General features: G+C 39.8%; 1 protein-coding gene across 2 annotated transcripts in view; it reads right to left on the reverse strand.

The window, feature by feature from the left end:
• The window catches only part of LOC127643225 (tenascin-like), a 48,226-nt gene that overhangs the window by 20,140 nt on the left and 12,619 nt on the right, over window positions 1-15,467 (reverse strand). For both annotated transcript variants that reach the window (XM_052125865.1, XM_052125864.1), the window contains exons 2-9: window positions 13,522-14,080; window positions 11,424-12,644; window positions 10,505-10,768; window positions 10,068-10,183; window positions 8,562-8,715; window positions 7,118-7,387; window positions 6,037-6,222; window positions 297-386 (exon numbers count right to left, since the gene is read on the reverse strand). In XM_052125865.1, coding sequence (XP_051981825.1) covers window positions 297-386; window positions 6,037-6,222; window positions 7,118-7,387; window positions 8,562-8,715; window positions 10,068-10,183; window positions 10,505-10,768; window positions 11,424-12,644; window positions 13,522-13,993 — 2,773 coding nt within the window. In that variant the 5' untranslated portion in view covers window positions 13,994-14,080. The remainder of the gene's footprint in view (window positions 1-296; window positions 387-6,036; window positions 6,223-7,117; window positions 7,388-8,561; window positions 8,716-10,067; window positions 10,184-10,504; window positions 10,769-11,423; window positions 12,645-13,521; window positions 14,081-15,467) is intronic.

Genomic DNA, 15,467 nt, shown 5'->3' on the forward strand with positions numbered 1-15,467 from the left:
CGATATCATGAAAAAAGATCCACTGTCAGAAGTAAAAGGCAGATAAAATGGCATAATATTTGATATAATTAATCTCTGGACTTACTAATTACTGTTTTGCATGGCTTTGCTGGTTCACCTGCTAGGCCAGCACCAACGGGCATTAACCAGCCTGGACCAGCATGGAAATTCCAGCTGGTCTACGTTGGTCTTTTCACCAAGGTATTCAAATTTGTGGTCAATCATTATAGGTTTCCAGGAGCAGATTCTTAAAATTTTACATTTAGTCTTGCCCATTTGTTAAAATCCTTGCTTACCAGTCACAGCATTGGTCGTCACAGGCAAACTCTCACGCTCTTCTTTGATTGCTGTCACTCCCATTCCATACTCGATTCCAGGCTTGAGACCTAAGAGAGCACCCAACAAATTCAGTACTCTCAAATCATTAGACAAAACCAAACCATCAATCTCCCACATTAGTTATTTTTGGAGCCTTTCTGGTAGGCAGTTGTTTTTTGTACTCACCACAGTGCAGATTCTATTTCATCTGCACACCATATCAATCTAATGCCTTTCAGTGGCTGCATCAAAGAGCTTCTCCACGGGCCAGAAACAATATTTGCCATCATACAAGAACCCTTAGTCCAAAGCCCACACTTTACCCCTCTTAATGTCTCTATTGGCTCCTACAGAGGTCACTGTGCAGGAGCACTCCAGCATGAAATTACGCCTAATGCAGAGTAAACTCATTATCAATAAAATCACAGGCGTGACGGCAATGACAGATAATAACTGTGTGAAAGAGACAACTAGTGAGTGTGTGTGTGTGTGTGTGTGTGTGTGTGTGTGTGTGTGTGTGTGTGAGCGTGTATTTATCACTTTGTGGGGACCAAATGTCCCCATAAGGATAGTAAAACCCGAAATTTTTGACCTTGTGGGGACATTTTGTAGGTCCCCATGAGGAAAACAGCTTATAAATCATACTAAATTATGTTTTTTGAAAATGTAAAAATGCAGAAAGTTTTCTGTGAGGGTTAGGTTTAGGGGTAGGGTTAGGTTTAGGGGATAGAATATAAAGTTTGTACAGTATAAAAACCATTATGTCTATGGAAAGTCCCCATAAAACATGGAAACACAACATGTGTGTGTGTGTGTGTGTGTGTGTGTGTGTGTGTGTGTGTGTGTGTGTGTGTGTGTGTGTGTGTGAGAGAGAGAGAACGACACTGCGTTATTAGCTGAACAGATCGTCTGCCTTATTTACATGGAACAGACCTCCCAAGGACAAAGAACCATACCAGACAAAGAATCTATTATCCATTTTGAATATATTTTTTTCTCCTAGCCTTGATAATCTCTGCTTGCAGTAACACTTGATTGTAAAGAATAATAATTAGATTAGGAGATTACATCAAAGCACAAAGATGAAGAAAGCCACTACTTTCTCTGTTTTTTATTTGTTATTCACTCTCAAATCAAATCATACTAATAAAGCATTTAAATCAACTACGGCGGCATGCCAATTCACATCATATCACACGGTCGGTCACGAGACACAATGAGAACAGATGAGTTTTGATGTTTATCAGTGTAGTAGCCATATTTGATTTAAGTGCTTTATTAGTATGATTTGATATGAAAGTGAATAACACATTTTATTTGAATTCTGTTCATGATACTACTTCAGAAGACTTAGAATATAGTGCATGAGTCATATCGATTAGTATTACTATGACAGACATACATTATTACAAATAAACCCTGAGATTTAAAAAATCATAATATATATATATATATATATATATATATATATATATATATATATATATATATATATATATATATATATATGATTTTTTTAAATCTCAGGGTTTATTTGTAATAATAATATATATATATATATACCACAGTTAGTTCCGGTTCTCGAATCTGATTGGACGAGAGACGTTCCATGAGCACTGACGGTGTGACAGCATCAGCACTCAGACGCTTCACTGTGTGTGTATCACTCCGCATTCATGCTGTTCTAAACTAAAGTGTATCTGTTAGGAGTTATTGGCTTTTTTTTTTTAATTACATATGTTTGCCAGCAGGTGGTGGCAAAATAGATTTTTTTGTGTGTAATATGAGCCAGTTGGTGACGTAATGTGCGTCCGTTGTTTACATAGAATTGCGCTTCATGATCGCTGTATTACTAATACAATACCAAAGCTAGAAAATAGCTTTAAACGGCTTTAAACAGACAACTTCAGGATTAAATGCTGACAGACACAACAGACTGATTAATTACAGAACTCAAGTGCTTACATTTTATCTGAGTTTCCACATTGGATACATACTGTTTAAAATGGCTGAGGACATCGCTGTTTCTATAGTGAATGACTCTTGTGCACTGGCTACCGCGAAATAGAGAGGAATACCCCCGCTTGGGCGTCTATTTTCCACTGAAAAAGCTGACAATATATCTTATTGGGTGTGGCAACAGGTGATTGCACATGCTCCATCTCTCTCTCTCTCTCTCTCTCTCTCTCTCTCACACACACACACACACACACACAAACACACACACACACATCCAGCCGGCTATCCTTGTTTATCCAATAACTTGTTAGAAAAAACACAAGCCGTGATACTATTTCTGAAGTGAACTTTTTAAATTACTAATGGAGGCTTGGACACATCATTTACCAGCAACGGCAGATTCCGATTCGTCGCGTAAGAAAGTAGTTCCATGTACAAATACTAGGTTTTTCTTAATTTTTTTAAATGTACTTGTTCATTGAACTGTTGTATATAAGCAATATCACACTCGCAATTGTGCTATATGGCCCTACATCAGCACTGCTGTAATTACCTACGGCACGAGGCTCGTGTGATATTGCTTAAATATATACACTGTGTGCACAATTATTAGGCTAGTGAATATTCTGATCTTATTATTATTTCCTTGCACATTTTCCAACTCCAAACCATATAAACTTGAATGCTTATTGGATTAAATCATTTTCGGGTGATATGTATTTGTGTAATGAGGGAGGGTGTGGCGAAAGTGACTAACGCCTCATTTCAAGGTGTGCATAATTATTAGGCAGCTTCATTACCTCAGGTAAAATGTGCCAAAAAAGAGATTTAACTGACACTGAAAAGTCATAAATTGTAAAATGCCTTTCAGACGGATTTCTATTCAGGTGGCATGCCTACAAGTGGTTTCCAATTATTATTAATCAAAAAGTTATTGGGAATCATCTCCGGTTACTGTTGTAACCTCGGTTCCCTGAGATTAATGGAATGAGACATTGCTGAACACTTTGGGGAGTTCCTTTTCTATGACCAAGTTGAAGCCTTTGTATCAAAACACCAATTTATGATTGGTAATGGTGTTTGAGCTCCACACATTTAGGCATGTATTTTCCCTATATAAGCTGGCTCTCACACACCATTTCTTCAGAATTTTCTGACTGAGGACAAGAACGCATCGCTCGTACCTTGAATCTCTGAAGTAGTTGTGCAGCCAAAAGTCTTGTTCCCTTCATCTCAGGGAACCGAGTTTACAGGAGTAACCGGAGACGTTCCCTATTGATTCAGTTCACGAGACATTGCTGCACGCTTTGGGGAACAGAGTCCCATCATGCCGTTCTACATAACATAACACCCTTGGATGCACCAGGGTATAAAACACTTAGAAGAATAGGCCCGGCAAGTGGTGACTTAGTATAATATCTCTTTATTATGTATGAAAATGAATAACCCCACATGGTGAAAACCAGACAGAAAGTTAATCATAGTCTGAGGATGTGTATGAGTCATATAATACACACAGTATAATGGAGGGAGGTTTTATCATTTTTATTGCAAGTGTTTGTGACTTCTAGTGGGAGTAAATTGGGTAGTGACCTACACAGGCGACTGTACATTAAACTGTATTAAAATATAACAGGTTACCCGCCCAGTAAAGGGGCTCAGGCTCACCCGCCGTGTGTTGGAATAGTAAGTTCTCTAGACAGAGAGGACTCGTGAAGCAATGGACACCACGTCTAGGTTATAAAACCTCGCGAACATGTTTTGCGAAGACCATCCTGCTGCAAAGCATATATCCTGTAGGGATATACCATTTGTCCATGCTTATGAAGAGGCCATGCCTCAAGTTGAATGCGCTTTCATGCCAAAAGGGCATCTCACACCCTGTGATTCATAAGTGAGGGTGATCGCATCAATGATCCAATGAGGTAGCCTTTGTTTGGAGATGGACATGCCTTTTATGCACCCTCCATAACAAACAAAGAGCTAAATGGCGAGTGCGCTCCACATGCGAGGGCAATGACCCATGCAATAATAAATGCCCTAAATGCTCCTCATCTGAATTAGATGGTGGAGAAGAGAAAGCTTGTAGGTGCACCTTAGGCACATAGCCTTTTTTGGGTTTGATGGTGGTTTTTGAAAGCCCGGGACCGAATTCCAGACATGAACTGTCAACTGATAGAGCCTGTATATCGCCAACTAATTTGAACAAGGCCAGAGCCAACAACAGTGCCATCTTTAAAGAGAGCACATGTAACTAAATGGATTCCAAAGTTTTCGAGTGCCGAAAACCAGGTGTCCATCACACAATGCACCACCATGTTGGACGCATCCGTGGTCACCACTTTTCATCTGAAAACCTCACCCAGCATCAAACCCTGCTGATAAAGGTTTGGAGCTGTCCATGCTAGAGAAGCCAGGCAGCAATGAGTCATGGTGCTGCGCATGTGCCCCTGACGCCAGGCGTCACTCAGTACATGGTGTTTGAGCCAGCACTGGAGAGGTCTCATGTGTAAAATGCTTAATGGTATGGTGGCAGCAAACCCAGCATTTTCTGAAAAGTCTTCATTGGAAATGTTTTTCCCAGTTTGAACTGAGACACTGGAGAATGGTTTGGACACATTTTTATATCATCGAATATGGGTATTGAAGCTGCCATGTATAAGACGGGAGCATTTTGAGTGGAGTGTGGGTTGATTTTCTTAGAGATGTCCGGAAGCATGCCACAAACAAATGGGCCGGAGGTGGTCAGGTGCATACTGCACTGGCAGAGGCGCTGCCTGGGAAGATCGAGGGGCTCGTGGGGCTTGTGCAAGATTACAGCTCCTGCCTGGATGCTGCGGGAAGCAGGTTGATGTCTCACTGAGCGAAGGACCTGATCCCGCTGCGAGGCTGAGAGATATCATCACCGGAACACTAGAGAGGGGCAGGGGATACTCGCTGCAGGTGCTGAGAGTCAGGCAAAAAACATCCTGATGCATTTGCAGGGAATCCTGACCACTGATAGGTGTCCATCTACGGCAAAGAGAGGGCTGATCCAGGTGCGTTGTTAAGACAAGATGATGTCGGTCTTGAAGGAATACAATTCTACTTATATAAGGCAAATACACGCCTAAAAGGATGGGGCTCAAACACCATTACCAATCATAAGTTTGACATTATGATACAAAGGCTTCAACTAGGTCATGGAAAAGGTATTCCCCAAAGCAGTGGCGGCTCAGCGGTTAAGGCTCTGGGTTACTGATCAGAAGGTCAGGGGTTCAAGCCCCAACACCACCAAGACACCACTGTTGGGCCCTTGAACCTATCTGCTCCAGGGGTGCTGTATCATGGCTGACTCTGGCCCCAGCTTAGCTGGGATATGTGAAAAATAAATAATTTCACCATGTATATGCAGAAATGTATGACATTTTATTTTATTTTATTTAAGGCGTTCAGCAATGTCTTTTTAACTGAATTTATAGGGAACATCTCTTCCAACATTTCAAAAACTAGTGTCAGGAAAACACAGATGTTTTTCAAGTAATAAAATAAATTGGTTTACTAAAAACTATTCCTATAGCTGTTGTTTATTGGTCTTGAAGGAAAAACTAAGTGGAATAAAATTAGGCTCAGCTGCAATACTGAGGCTAATTTTATTCCACTTAGTTTTTACTTTTATTCCGAACAGTTTTTAATCTCTGAACTTTGTTTGTAATTGATGTGGTTTGTAATCTCTGGAGAGGAGTAATAGTGTAATTCAAAATGGGCTCAGCCTCTCACCAGTGAGTTTAGCATGAGTGGTATCTTGTGGGCCACTGGGGAAGACCAGTTCTCCATGCTCCCCTCCAGAAAGTGGGCCGTATTTGATGCGGTAATTGCGGACGTTGGCTCTGCTGTTTTTCCACTCTAGAGCGATGCTCTCATCTGTCTGTTCCACTGCCTTGAGGTGTTTAGGGGCATCAAGGTCTGAAACATATCAACATGTGTATGAACAGCAATGCTGCCTGCAATAGAATGGTTATTCCAGGGCAAGATAAACAAAACTGCTTCAGTACAAATTTAAGTGCTGTAAAATTGTTGCTCAGTCAACAACATTTGTGCATAATGATGATTATCCCCCAAAAAATTTTTAGGCAAGAATGTTCCGGGTTCAATAGAAGTTAAGCTCAATTGAAAGCATTTGAGGCATAATATTGATTACCACACAAATTAATTTCGACTTGTCCCTCCTTTTCTTTAAAAAAGCACATATTTAAGTAACAGTGAGGCATATACAATGGAAGAGTTTAAACCCAGAAATGTTAAGCTTAGAATTTTATAAAAGAGCTTGCATTAATTCTCCTGTTGAAACTTGTGTATTATTTGAGCTGTACTTTTTTTTCAATCGTAATTTTTAGTCATTTTAGGGTTTTATGGTTTGTTGACATTACATTGTAATGGTAATGAAGTTGAAAAACTGGTTATAAATTTACACAGGAAAGGTTAGTAAGTGATTTTATCACACTAAAATCATGTTAAAACAGTATTTTAAGTTAAGAAATTGGCCCCATTTACTTCCATTAAGTGCCTCTCTGTAACCTAGATTTTTGCTTTTTTTTTAAGAAAAGAGGGACGAGTCGAAATTTCATTTTGTGGTAATAAACATTATGCCACAAATACTGTCAACTGAGCTTAAGTTGCATTGAACCCAGAACATTCCCAGAAGTAAGAGAGTCATGGAAAGTCATGGATTTGTAACAACATGAGGGTGGGTTAGTGTCAGAAATTATTATTTTTGGGAGAACTATCCATTTAAAGAGTTTTTAAATCAATTTGTATTATACAAGTTATTGAAATGACTTTTAAAATGTGTTTCTCATACCTGTTGTGAAGGTCTCATAGATGGGAAAGCTGGTCATCTCTCCCCTGTGGGCCATGAGGGACACCTCATACTCGGTGTCAGGATACAGCTCAGCCAAATGATACTGGGTATCCATGGAGGAAACCTCAATTGTATTCCTGTCTGAGGAATCAGTGTTCGGGCCATAGGACACAGAGATCTTATCCACCTGAGCTACTGGCTGAATCCAGGTGATAAGGGCTGTAGTGTCTGTCACATCACGTACATCCACTTGACTGGGAGCATCAATCACTGCAGATGAGAGGAGAGGTATGTGTCAGCTGATGAAACCAGATGGTAACCAGGCATCAGCAGATAAGTCCCTTGTCTATGCTATTAACCAAATGCATTCCTACCTCGACATGTCCCTACATATGCGAATAGTTCATGGCAGTTATTAGTAAATATTACCTGCACACTTGCTTCTCCAACACTGAAAGTAAAATAATCATATACATAATTTCAATCTTTATTTTCATGGTGAAATAAGGTTTTTAGTAAGTTTATGAAATTAGTTTGTAGGCAATGTACTCACACAGGTCACTTATGTGAGAGGAAGATAAAACAGAGAATCTGCATGCAGCTTAGAGCAGATTTGTGCATGTGAGATGCTCCAATGAACAGTTATCTCAAAGGAGGAGAGCTCATGTTGCTGAGTGGTGCCTCCCACACACACACAGAGTGTTAGCGAGAACTCACTTTGAGCAATTAGTTCCCCCAATAATGCAAATCTTGTGTGGCTCAAGTCAAAGAAATGGAGAGAGCACAGAGCATTAGATGCATGCTGGGAGATGTTTTTAGACATTTGTAAGACAGCTGTGTTCAAAATAAGCAACTCATGAAGGTAAACTATGTTTGCTAGCACTGAACAGAGTAATAAGAATATATCATTCCAGTCTAACCTGTAGTGTATCCTAAAAGATGCTTGATGAAATTTGGGGATGTATTTGGGAAATGCCACAATGTTAATACAGTAGGATTTTCAAGTATTACATTTAAGGAACTTTTTTTATTTATTTGTTTGTATTTTTATTAAGTGCTTTGCTGTCTCAGTGTTTACAAGTGATACAAAAATATAAATCAACCACACCGTTAAAATTTTGAAGTTGTTTTGTAATCTTAATTTTTAAGACCATAAATTGTATAAAGATGTGATATATAAAATATATAAAAGGTATATATATATATATATATATATATATATATATATATATATATATATATATATAGATAGATAGATAGATAGATAGATAGATAGATAGATAGATAGATAGATATATAAAAAGTATCTGTTTTATTGCTTTATTTTTTTATTGATCAGGTACCCTATATTAAGACACAAAGCAGGTGATAAATTCTTGAGGAAAAAAAACACAGCTGTCTAGTCATTGATTGTATGAGTTGTTTAAAGTCAACAGCTGCTTACTTGTGACAACATTCCTGCTGGCTGGTTGTCCACGGGTGTTGTTCTTTACCACCTCCAGTTTAACCTCATACTCTTGGCCAGGTCCAAGACCAGACTGCTCAAAGGTGGTCTCAGGTGGTGCGAGAGAGTTCGAAATCTCTCCATCCTCTTCTTTCTGCCATTCAAAAACAGTAATATTTGATTAATTAATCAAATTGCACACCACTTTTTAAATATGTTGAAAAACACAGCAGGTACCTAGTAATAGTCTTATATTTATTTCTGAAAATAGATAGCTGGTAAAGGTTCCATTTGTACATTTTTTGGTATCTAAATTGTATTATGTCTGTTCTGATACAACATTTTTGGTCATATGGTTTGGAGGAATGTATGACAAACAACCTAAGAAACAACTTCAGTAAAACAAAGTAAAACTTCCTTGAGTAATGATAAGGGCTTCCTGAGAGTAAACACTTTGAGCTTTTAGTTGATTCCACATGGATGAGTGTTTCACTTCACAGTGAGTGTTATTTTGGCATTGACGCCCCTAAACTTGATGCATGAAAACGACTGCTTTTGTTTAGTTTTTTTGCTTAAGCTCTTGAGAAAGAAAATAAGAATGACTTTGACAATGCTATTCAACTTTATTGACAAGTTGGCCAGATGAAGAAAAAAAATATTTGGGGCATGCAGGCCTTGCCAAAATATTTTGTTGATGAAAAGCTTCTATATACATATATTGTGTTATAGTAGGCTTAAAATATTAGTTCACTATTTAAATAAAATACCTGCTTATAGCTTTTACAATGTATCATGTGTATTATTTGCACCTAGCAGGACATTCTGAAAAAATACAGGTAACTTGAGACAAACGTTAAAAAATACAATAAAATAAAATAAAAGTGCTTTCCAAAATGGCAATAATTTAAACTTTTTATTTTTTAAATCAAAACTTTTCTTGACCAAATTAATGAATAGAACTTTTCTGTCTCTCCGAAGTTGAAAGTGGTATTTTTTGTAGTGCAGCAACAAATTTGGCGCTCCTGTAAAAACATTGAGACGTGGCATCCATTTGGAGCACGTTTACATAGGAAAGAATGAAAAAAAAAAATAAATGCAAAAAAACACAACACATGTTTAGAGTGACAACTGACAACCTCACGTGGGTCACTGAAAATTTCAAACGGGCCGGATTTGGCCCACAGGTTGGCAGATCAATAAGCTTGACTTTTACAATACCACTTATTGGGCAGATGGTAACACATGACATTGCCAGGAGCTTCTAAGAGGGTTTTATCTTGCAAAACCACAGACTTCTTTACATTAGCTTTTTGCTTAGTGGCACAACTCAGCTATTTTCCACTGGATCCTCCTATAGCTTTTCATTTTAATAAAGTTCTTGCAAACAGAATGGTTCTTTATATTACATACTGTATTTTCCTTAAAATAAAACATGAGAGATATGATGCCGTTTTGGTGCAGTTCATACCCACTCTGCAGATGTGTAGATGATGTCAGTACACTCACTGTGTTTCTGAAAATAAGGTTCCAGCCATCAAATGGGATGTTCAAGGGGTCCCACTCAACTTCCACTGCAGTCTCTTTCACTGATCTGAATTTCAGGCCCTCAGGTTCAGGAAGATCTGATTGTAAAGGATAGAGAAGTTTAGCTTTAAAAGGATAGCTTACCCAAAGAATTCTGAAAATTCTGTAGTATAAAGTGTGACTTTCTTTCTCTCATGGAACACAAAAAGATGTTCTGTCTAATATCTCCTTTTTGTGTTAAATTGAATAAAGAAAATCTTACAGGTTTGGATCAAAATGAGGGGGAGTAAATTATGACAGAATTAAAAATGTTGTGTTCCTTAAAGTAATAACAAAATAAAATACTTGCATACTCAAGGCAAATTTTGCCAAGTTACCTTTTGTACCCATCAACAACCATTAGGTGGTGGGTGACTTACGTGTGGCTATTCTGGCACTGACTGGAACACTCAACTTGTTGTTCAAGACAGCAAAGACACTGATCAGGTACTCAATGCCAGGCTCTAGCTCCCTAATGGTGGCAGTCTTTTTTTCTCCAGACACTTTCATTTCCATCTCCAATCCACCAGGAGCCGTAGGAACATAGGTGATAAGATACTCTGTGACGAGCATCTCATTAACCCAGGTGAGGTCCACTGTTTCCGGGTCCACTTCAGTCACAGTCAGGTCTCTGGGTGGGGAGACTGGGGATAGAAACATGGAATTTCATTGAATTTATATTAGTTCAGAACCTCTATGTGTCAATGGGAACATACAGAACTTAGAAAAAGAACATTTCATTGATATTTTGAAGGAAGAACATTTCCATCTTAACCCAGCTAAGATCAACTAGTCTCTTAACCTGGAATTTTGGCTGGTTTTAGAGCAGTTTGGAGAATTTTTTAGCTGATCAGGCTTTGAGACCCTCTATCTGACCAGCTTGGCCTGGCTGGGAGATCATCTTAAATCAGCATAGACCAGTTTAATTTGCTGGTCTGAGCTGATCTCTCAGCCTAGTCTGTTGGCTGGTTTTAAAGGGGATTTTGGCACATTTCAGCTGGCCAGACTGGAATACCATCAGGCTGTCCAGCTTTTACATATTAGGAGACCATCTTAAACCAGCTAAGACAAGCTTTGGTTTTCTGGTCTTAGTTGGTCTCTCAGCCTGGTCTTTTGACTGCTTTTAGAGGGCTTTGGGAAACTTTCAGCTGATCAGGTGTAAAACCAACTTAGACAAGCTGGTTGATCATCTTAAACATTTTAAGACCTGAAACCCAGCTTAGGCTGGTTTAAGATCTTTTTTAACAGCAGGATTATGTTTTGAAACAATAGATTCTATTGTGATATATGGTGACTTACTATCAGAGCAGTCCTCGCCAGTGAAGCCTAAATCACAGATGCACATTCCTTTCAAACACTGGCCTCGGTCATTGCAGTTTCCTGGGCAGGTGAGAACAGAGCAGTCTGCACCAGTGTAGCCTTCAAAGCAGACACAATTTCCATCTTCACAGTACCCATGGTCCAAACAGTTGTTCGGACATGTCTTTGTACCACAATCCTCCCCGGCAAACCCACTGTTACACATACATTGGCCATTTACACAACGTCCTCGGTTATGGCAGTTGTTGGGGCAAGTCAACTCACTACAGTCATGGCCTGTAAAGCCAGCATGACAAACGCACTTTCCATCCACACACTCTCCACGGCCATGGCAGTCATTGGGACAGGTCTTGATGCTGCAATCTTCTCCAGCAAAGCCCACTTTGCAAATGCACTTTCCATTGACACAACGACCATGATTCTGGCAGTTATTGTGGCAGGAAAGCTCAGAGCAGTCATCACCTTCATATCCAGCATCACAAATACACTCGCCATTGACACATTGGCCCCTGTCATTGCAGTTGTCGGGGCAAGAGAGAATGCTGCAGTCCTCGCCCTCGAATCCAGGGTCGCAGATACACTTCCCATTGAAGCAGTGACCTCTCTGATTGCAATCATTGAGGCACGTTAGCTTAGAACAGTCTTCTCCACTGTAGCCAATATTGCACACACACTGTCCATTGATGCACCTTCCACGATGGTTGCAATTTTTGGGGCATGTAAGCTCCCCACAATCCTCCCCAGTAAAGCCCTCATCACAAAAGCAGGTTCCATTGACACATCGTCCACGGTCGTAGCAGTCATTGGGACAGATGAGCTCAGAGCAGTCCATCCCCGTCCAGGGCTCATCGCATAAGCATTCATCGTCTACACAGTGGCCCCTGCCGAGGCAGTTGTTTGGGCAGTTGGTTAAGCTGCAATCCTCACCGATGAAGCCCCCCTCACAGAGGCAAGCTCCATCAATGCACTCTCCATTCTCACCACAATCTACTGGACACAGTTCAATTCCACAGTCCTCCCCACCGAAACCCTCAAAGCAGATGCACTTGCCATCCTCACATCGGCCTTGATCCTGGCAAAAGTTTGGACACTCAGGCTCAGAGCAGTTAGTTCCCTTCCAACCGGGTTCACACAAACAGCTGCAGGTCTCAGCGCTGTAGTTGCCACGGCCACTGCAGTAAGGTTTGGCTGTGACTTCACCTGAGAACAAAGATTTTAGTCATTTATGGTGTATGCTTGGCTTAATCCTGACAAATATGCCCTGCTGAAAAAACAATCATAGCTGATGACCAGAATGTGTTGTGTTTTGAATGGTAGCTGGTGTTCCAACAAGGATTTTGATTGTTTAAACACAAAAGGAGATGTTATGCACACTGTTAGCTTCAGTCACCATTCGCTTTTTTTTAATTTTTATGAAATACAAAGAAAGTGAATGATGATTAAGGGGCCCTACACATGTGTACTTGCACTAAAAAAGCTAGATGCAGAACCATGAACAGAGCCGAATGCAGGTCTAAAAAAAACACGTTTTTAAAGTTATTTTTAACTTCACAACACGTCTAAAAAAAATAAGCTGTTCCTGTGCAAGACATTAAAAAACAGCAATATGCAGTGCAATGGTCAAAGATGTCCTTTAAGCATGTGTTTACAAAGGAAAACAATTGAAAAATGGCAGTAAATTGCTACGTTTTAATTTTTGAGTGAACTATTCCTTTATGCAGCACAACTCTTGGTTAACCAGCAATACCAGAAAAAAACATACTGGTCGGCCACCTTCACCAGCTGGTGAGCAACATAGTTATGCTAGTCTACCTGTTGGATAAGCACCAAACCAGCACTAACCAGTAAAAGCCAGCCTAGACCATCATGCGAATTGCATGGTTAAGCTGGTCTTTTCAGCAGGGAACTGCAGTCACAAAATACACTGGTCATGCAGGTTTAGGATTACAAGCAGGAGTGATTGTGACAGGTTTGCTTTGAGGTCCTGATAAAAGACTGATAACTAATGACTTGGATCATTTTTAAGGATGGATCAAAAGGATCAGATAACCTACACCTGTGTGTTATTGGGCCTCACCTCTAACCTGAGCTCCACAGCAGCCTGCTCCACTGGTGCACTGCTCTCTTAGACTGGAGACCTCTGCCTCTAGTATTTCCAGCCTGTTTAGAAGGTCCTTCAGGTCAGGCAGGTGGTTATCACAACCACATGCTTGTTTGGGTATGTTAATCCTATGCGTAAATACAATCTGGTTCTCCCCGTCCATGGTGTGCTCTATGTGCTGGTCGGATTGTTCAGGTTTTGGCTTCATTTCTGTTGTTCCAGGTGAATCCATGTCCACCGAGCACAGGGATCCAGAGGGGACATTGATGTTGTATACATGGTTGAAGACCACAGGTTGATCAGGGCTTGGGATGGTCAAATTCTCAGTGGTTGGGGACAATAGCGATTCTCTTCTGTGTCTAATTACTCTTTTGACCAGGCCAGCACTAGAGAGATGGACTAGAATGGCCACTGCCATACAGGCCAGGGGCAGGCCTCTCATCCCCATGATGATGCGCTCTCAACAGGACTCTGGTGTGTCAAATGCAGTGGTGAATATTCAGACTGTTTTAAAATACTGGATGTAGGTTTAATCCTGTTAAGGAAAGAAAAGGGATTATAGTCTCTCTAATTGATAGGTGCTCTCAATAGAATTAGTTTTGGCCCCTGTGAGGCGATACGTTGAATACAAAAAAACGAATTTAAATTAAGTACTTAAATACGTTTACATGCACACCAATACCCTCTGTACCAAAAATCAATTTATTGAAAAAATCTGCAGACACACGAAATCTGTATACATGAGATTTTAAATCATTAGATTATTCTCTAATCACACTTGTGCACATTGGGCAAAAATCTATTTGCACCCATCGATTTTTGCTTAAGCAATTTATGACCTTACCCCAGAAAGTAATTGTGTTCACATAATCAATGATGAGCATGATATGATTTTCCGAAGATTAAATTCACTGATTATAGGTTTAGAGTTGGGGTTTGGGGACAGAGTTAGTTAAAAATGCATTTCTCTTCAATGTATAACATAGTATCAATTTCTAAAAAAATTATGTTTACTAAAAAAAAACAATTGCTTTACAACTCTCTTTACAACGCCCCTTTGTGGACATTTAACCAGGGAAATTGAGCTGACCTATGCTCATACATTCAAGAACAATTCCCGCTTTGGTCACTGGGGGCATTGGTTAGAATTTTGGTAAGCACAAACCAAATTTAGCTGAAGAACTTTCAACATACTGTCGATGAATTGACAGTGAGATCAGTGTAGAAGAGCTCATTGATAACTTAACTATTGAAAGTTATCAAATCCATTCCTAGAACTGTAAATACTTAGAAATGTTAGTACTTGATATTGTATTTGCAAATCCCTTGCTAGCTAGATGTGGTCATATACATTTCAGATACAGCAACACACACCAGGGAGTGATCATATTTAGAACAAAATTGCCTATCTTGCTAAAAAACAAGTTCAAGCTAGTCTGTAACGATGCAGGGCAGACAGACGCTAAGTATCACTCTAAGGTTTTGGTTGCCTTCGCTTCCATAGAAACCAGCTCCGGCCAATAAAAGCGTGGCAATCTTGTGCTCAGGAGAGAGTGCTCCAGCAGTTTTTTCTATGACAGGCTGCCATGATCCGCAGCAGGCAACACCTGAATCTGGGGAGCGTACTCTCTGCTCTGACGGTATGCCCACAGCCCACGCTGACAGATTAATACTCGTGCTGAGGAGACCATCTGCAGCGTTTCCACTAGTGTGGGTGTGCAGGGTTCACGCTTCTCAAAAAAGTTATCATTCTTTAACCACTCTCCAGACAGCAACAGGGTCTTTGCATTGAAAAACTATTCTTTCCTCATTAAAAAAAGTTAGCTGTGTATTTTTTGCAGTGATCAAGAGACACTTTATAAGCACATTTTTCTGTTGAAAAAAAGATTCATATGAAATGAAATAGCAGTAAAGTATGTTTA

Source organism: Xyrauchen texanus, chromosome 4 (genome assembly GCF_025860055.1).
Source record: "Xyrauchen texanus isolate HMW12.3.18 chromosome 4, RBS_HiC_50CHRs, whole genome shotgun sequence".
Classification (NCBI taxonomy): domain Eukaryota; kingdom Metazoa; phylum Chordata; class Actinopteri; order Cypriniformes; family Catostomidae; genus Xyrauchen; species Xyrauchen texanus.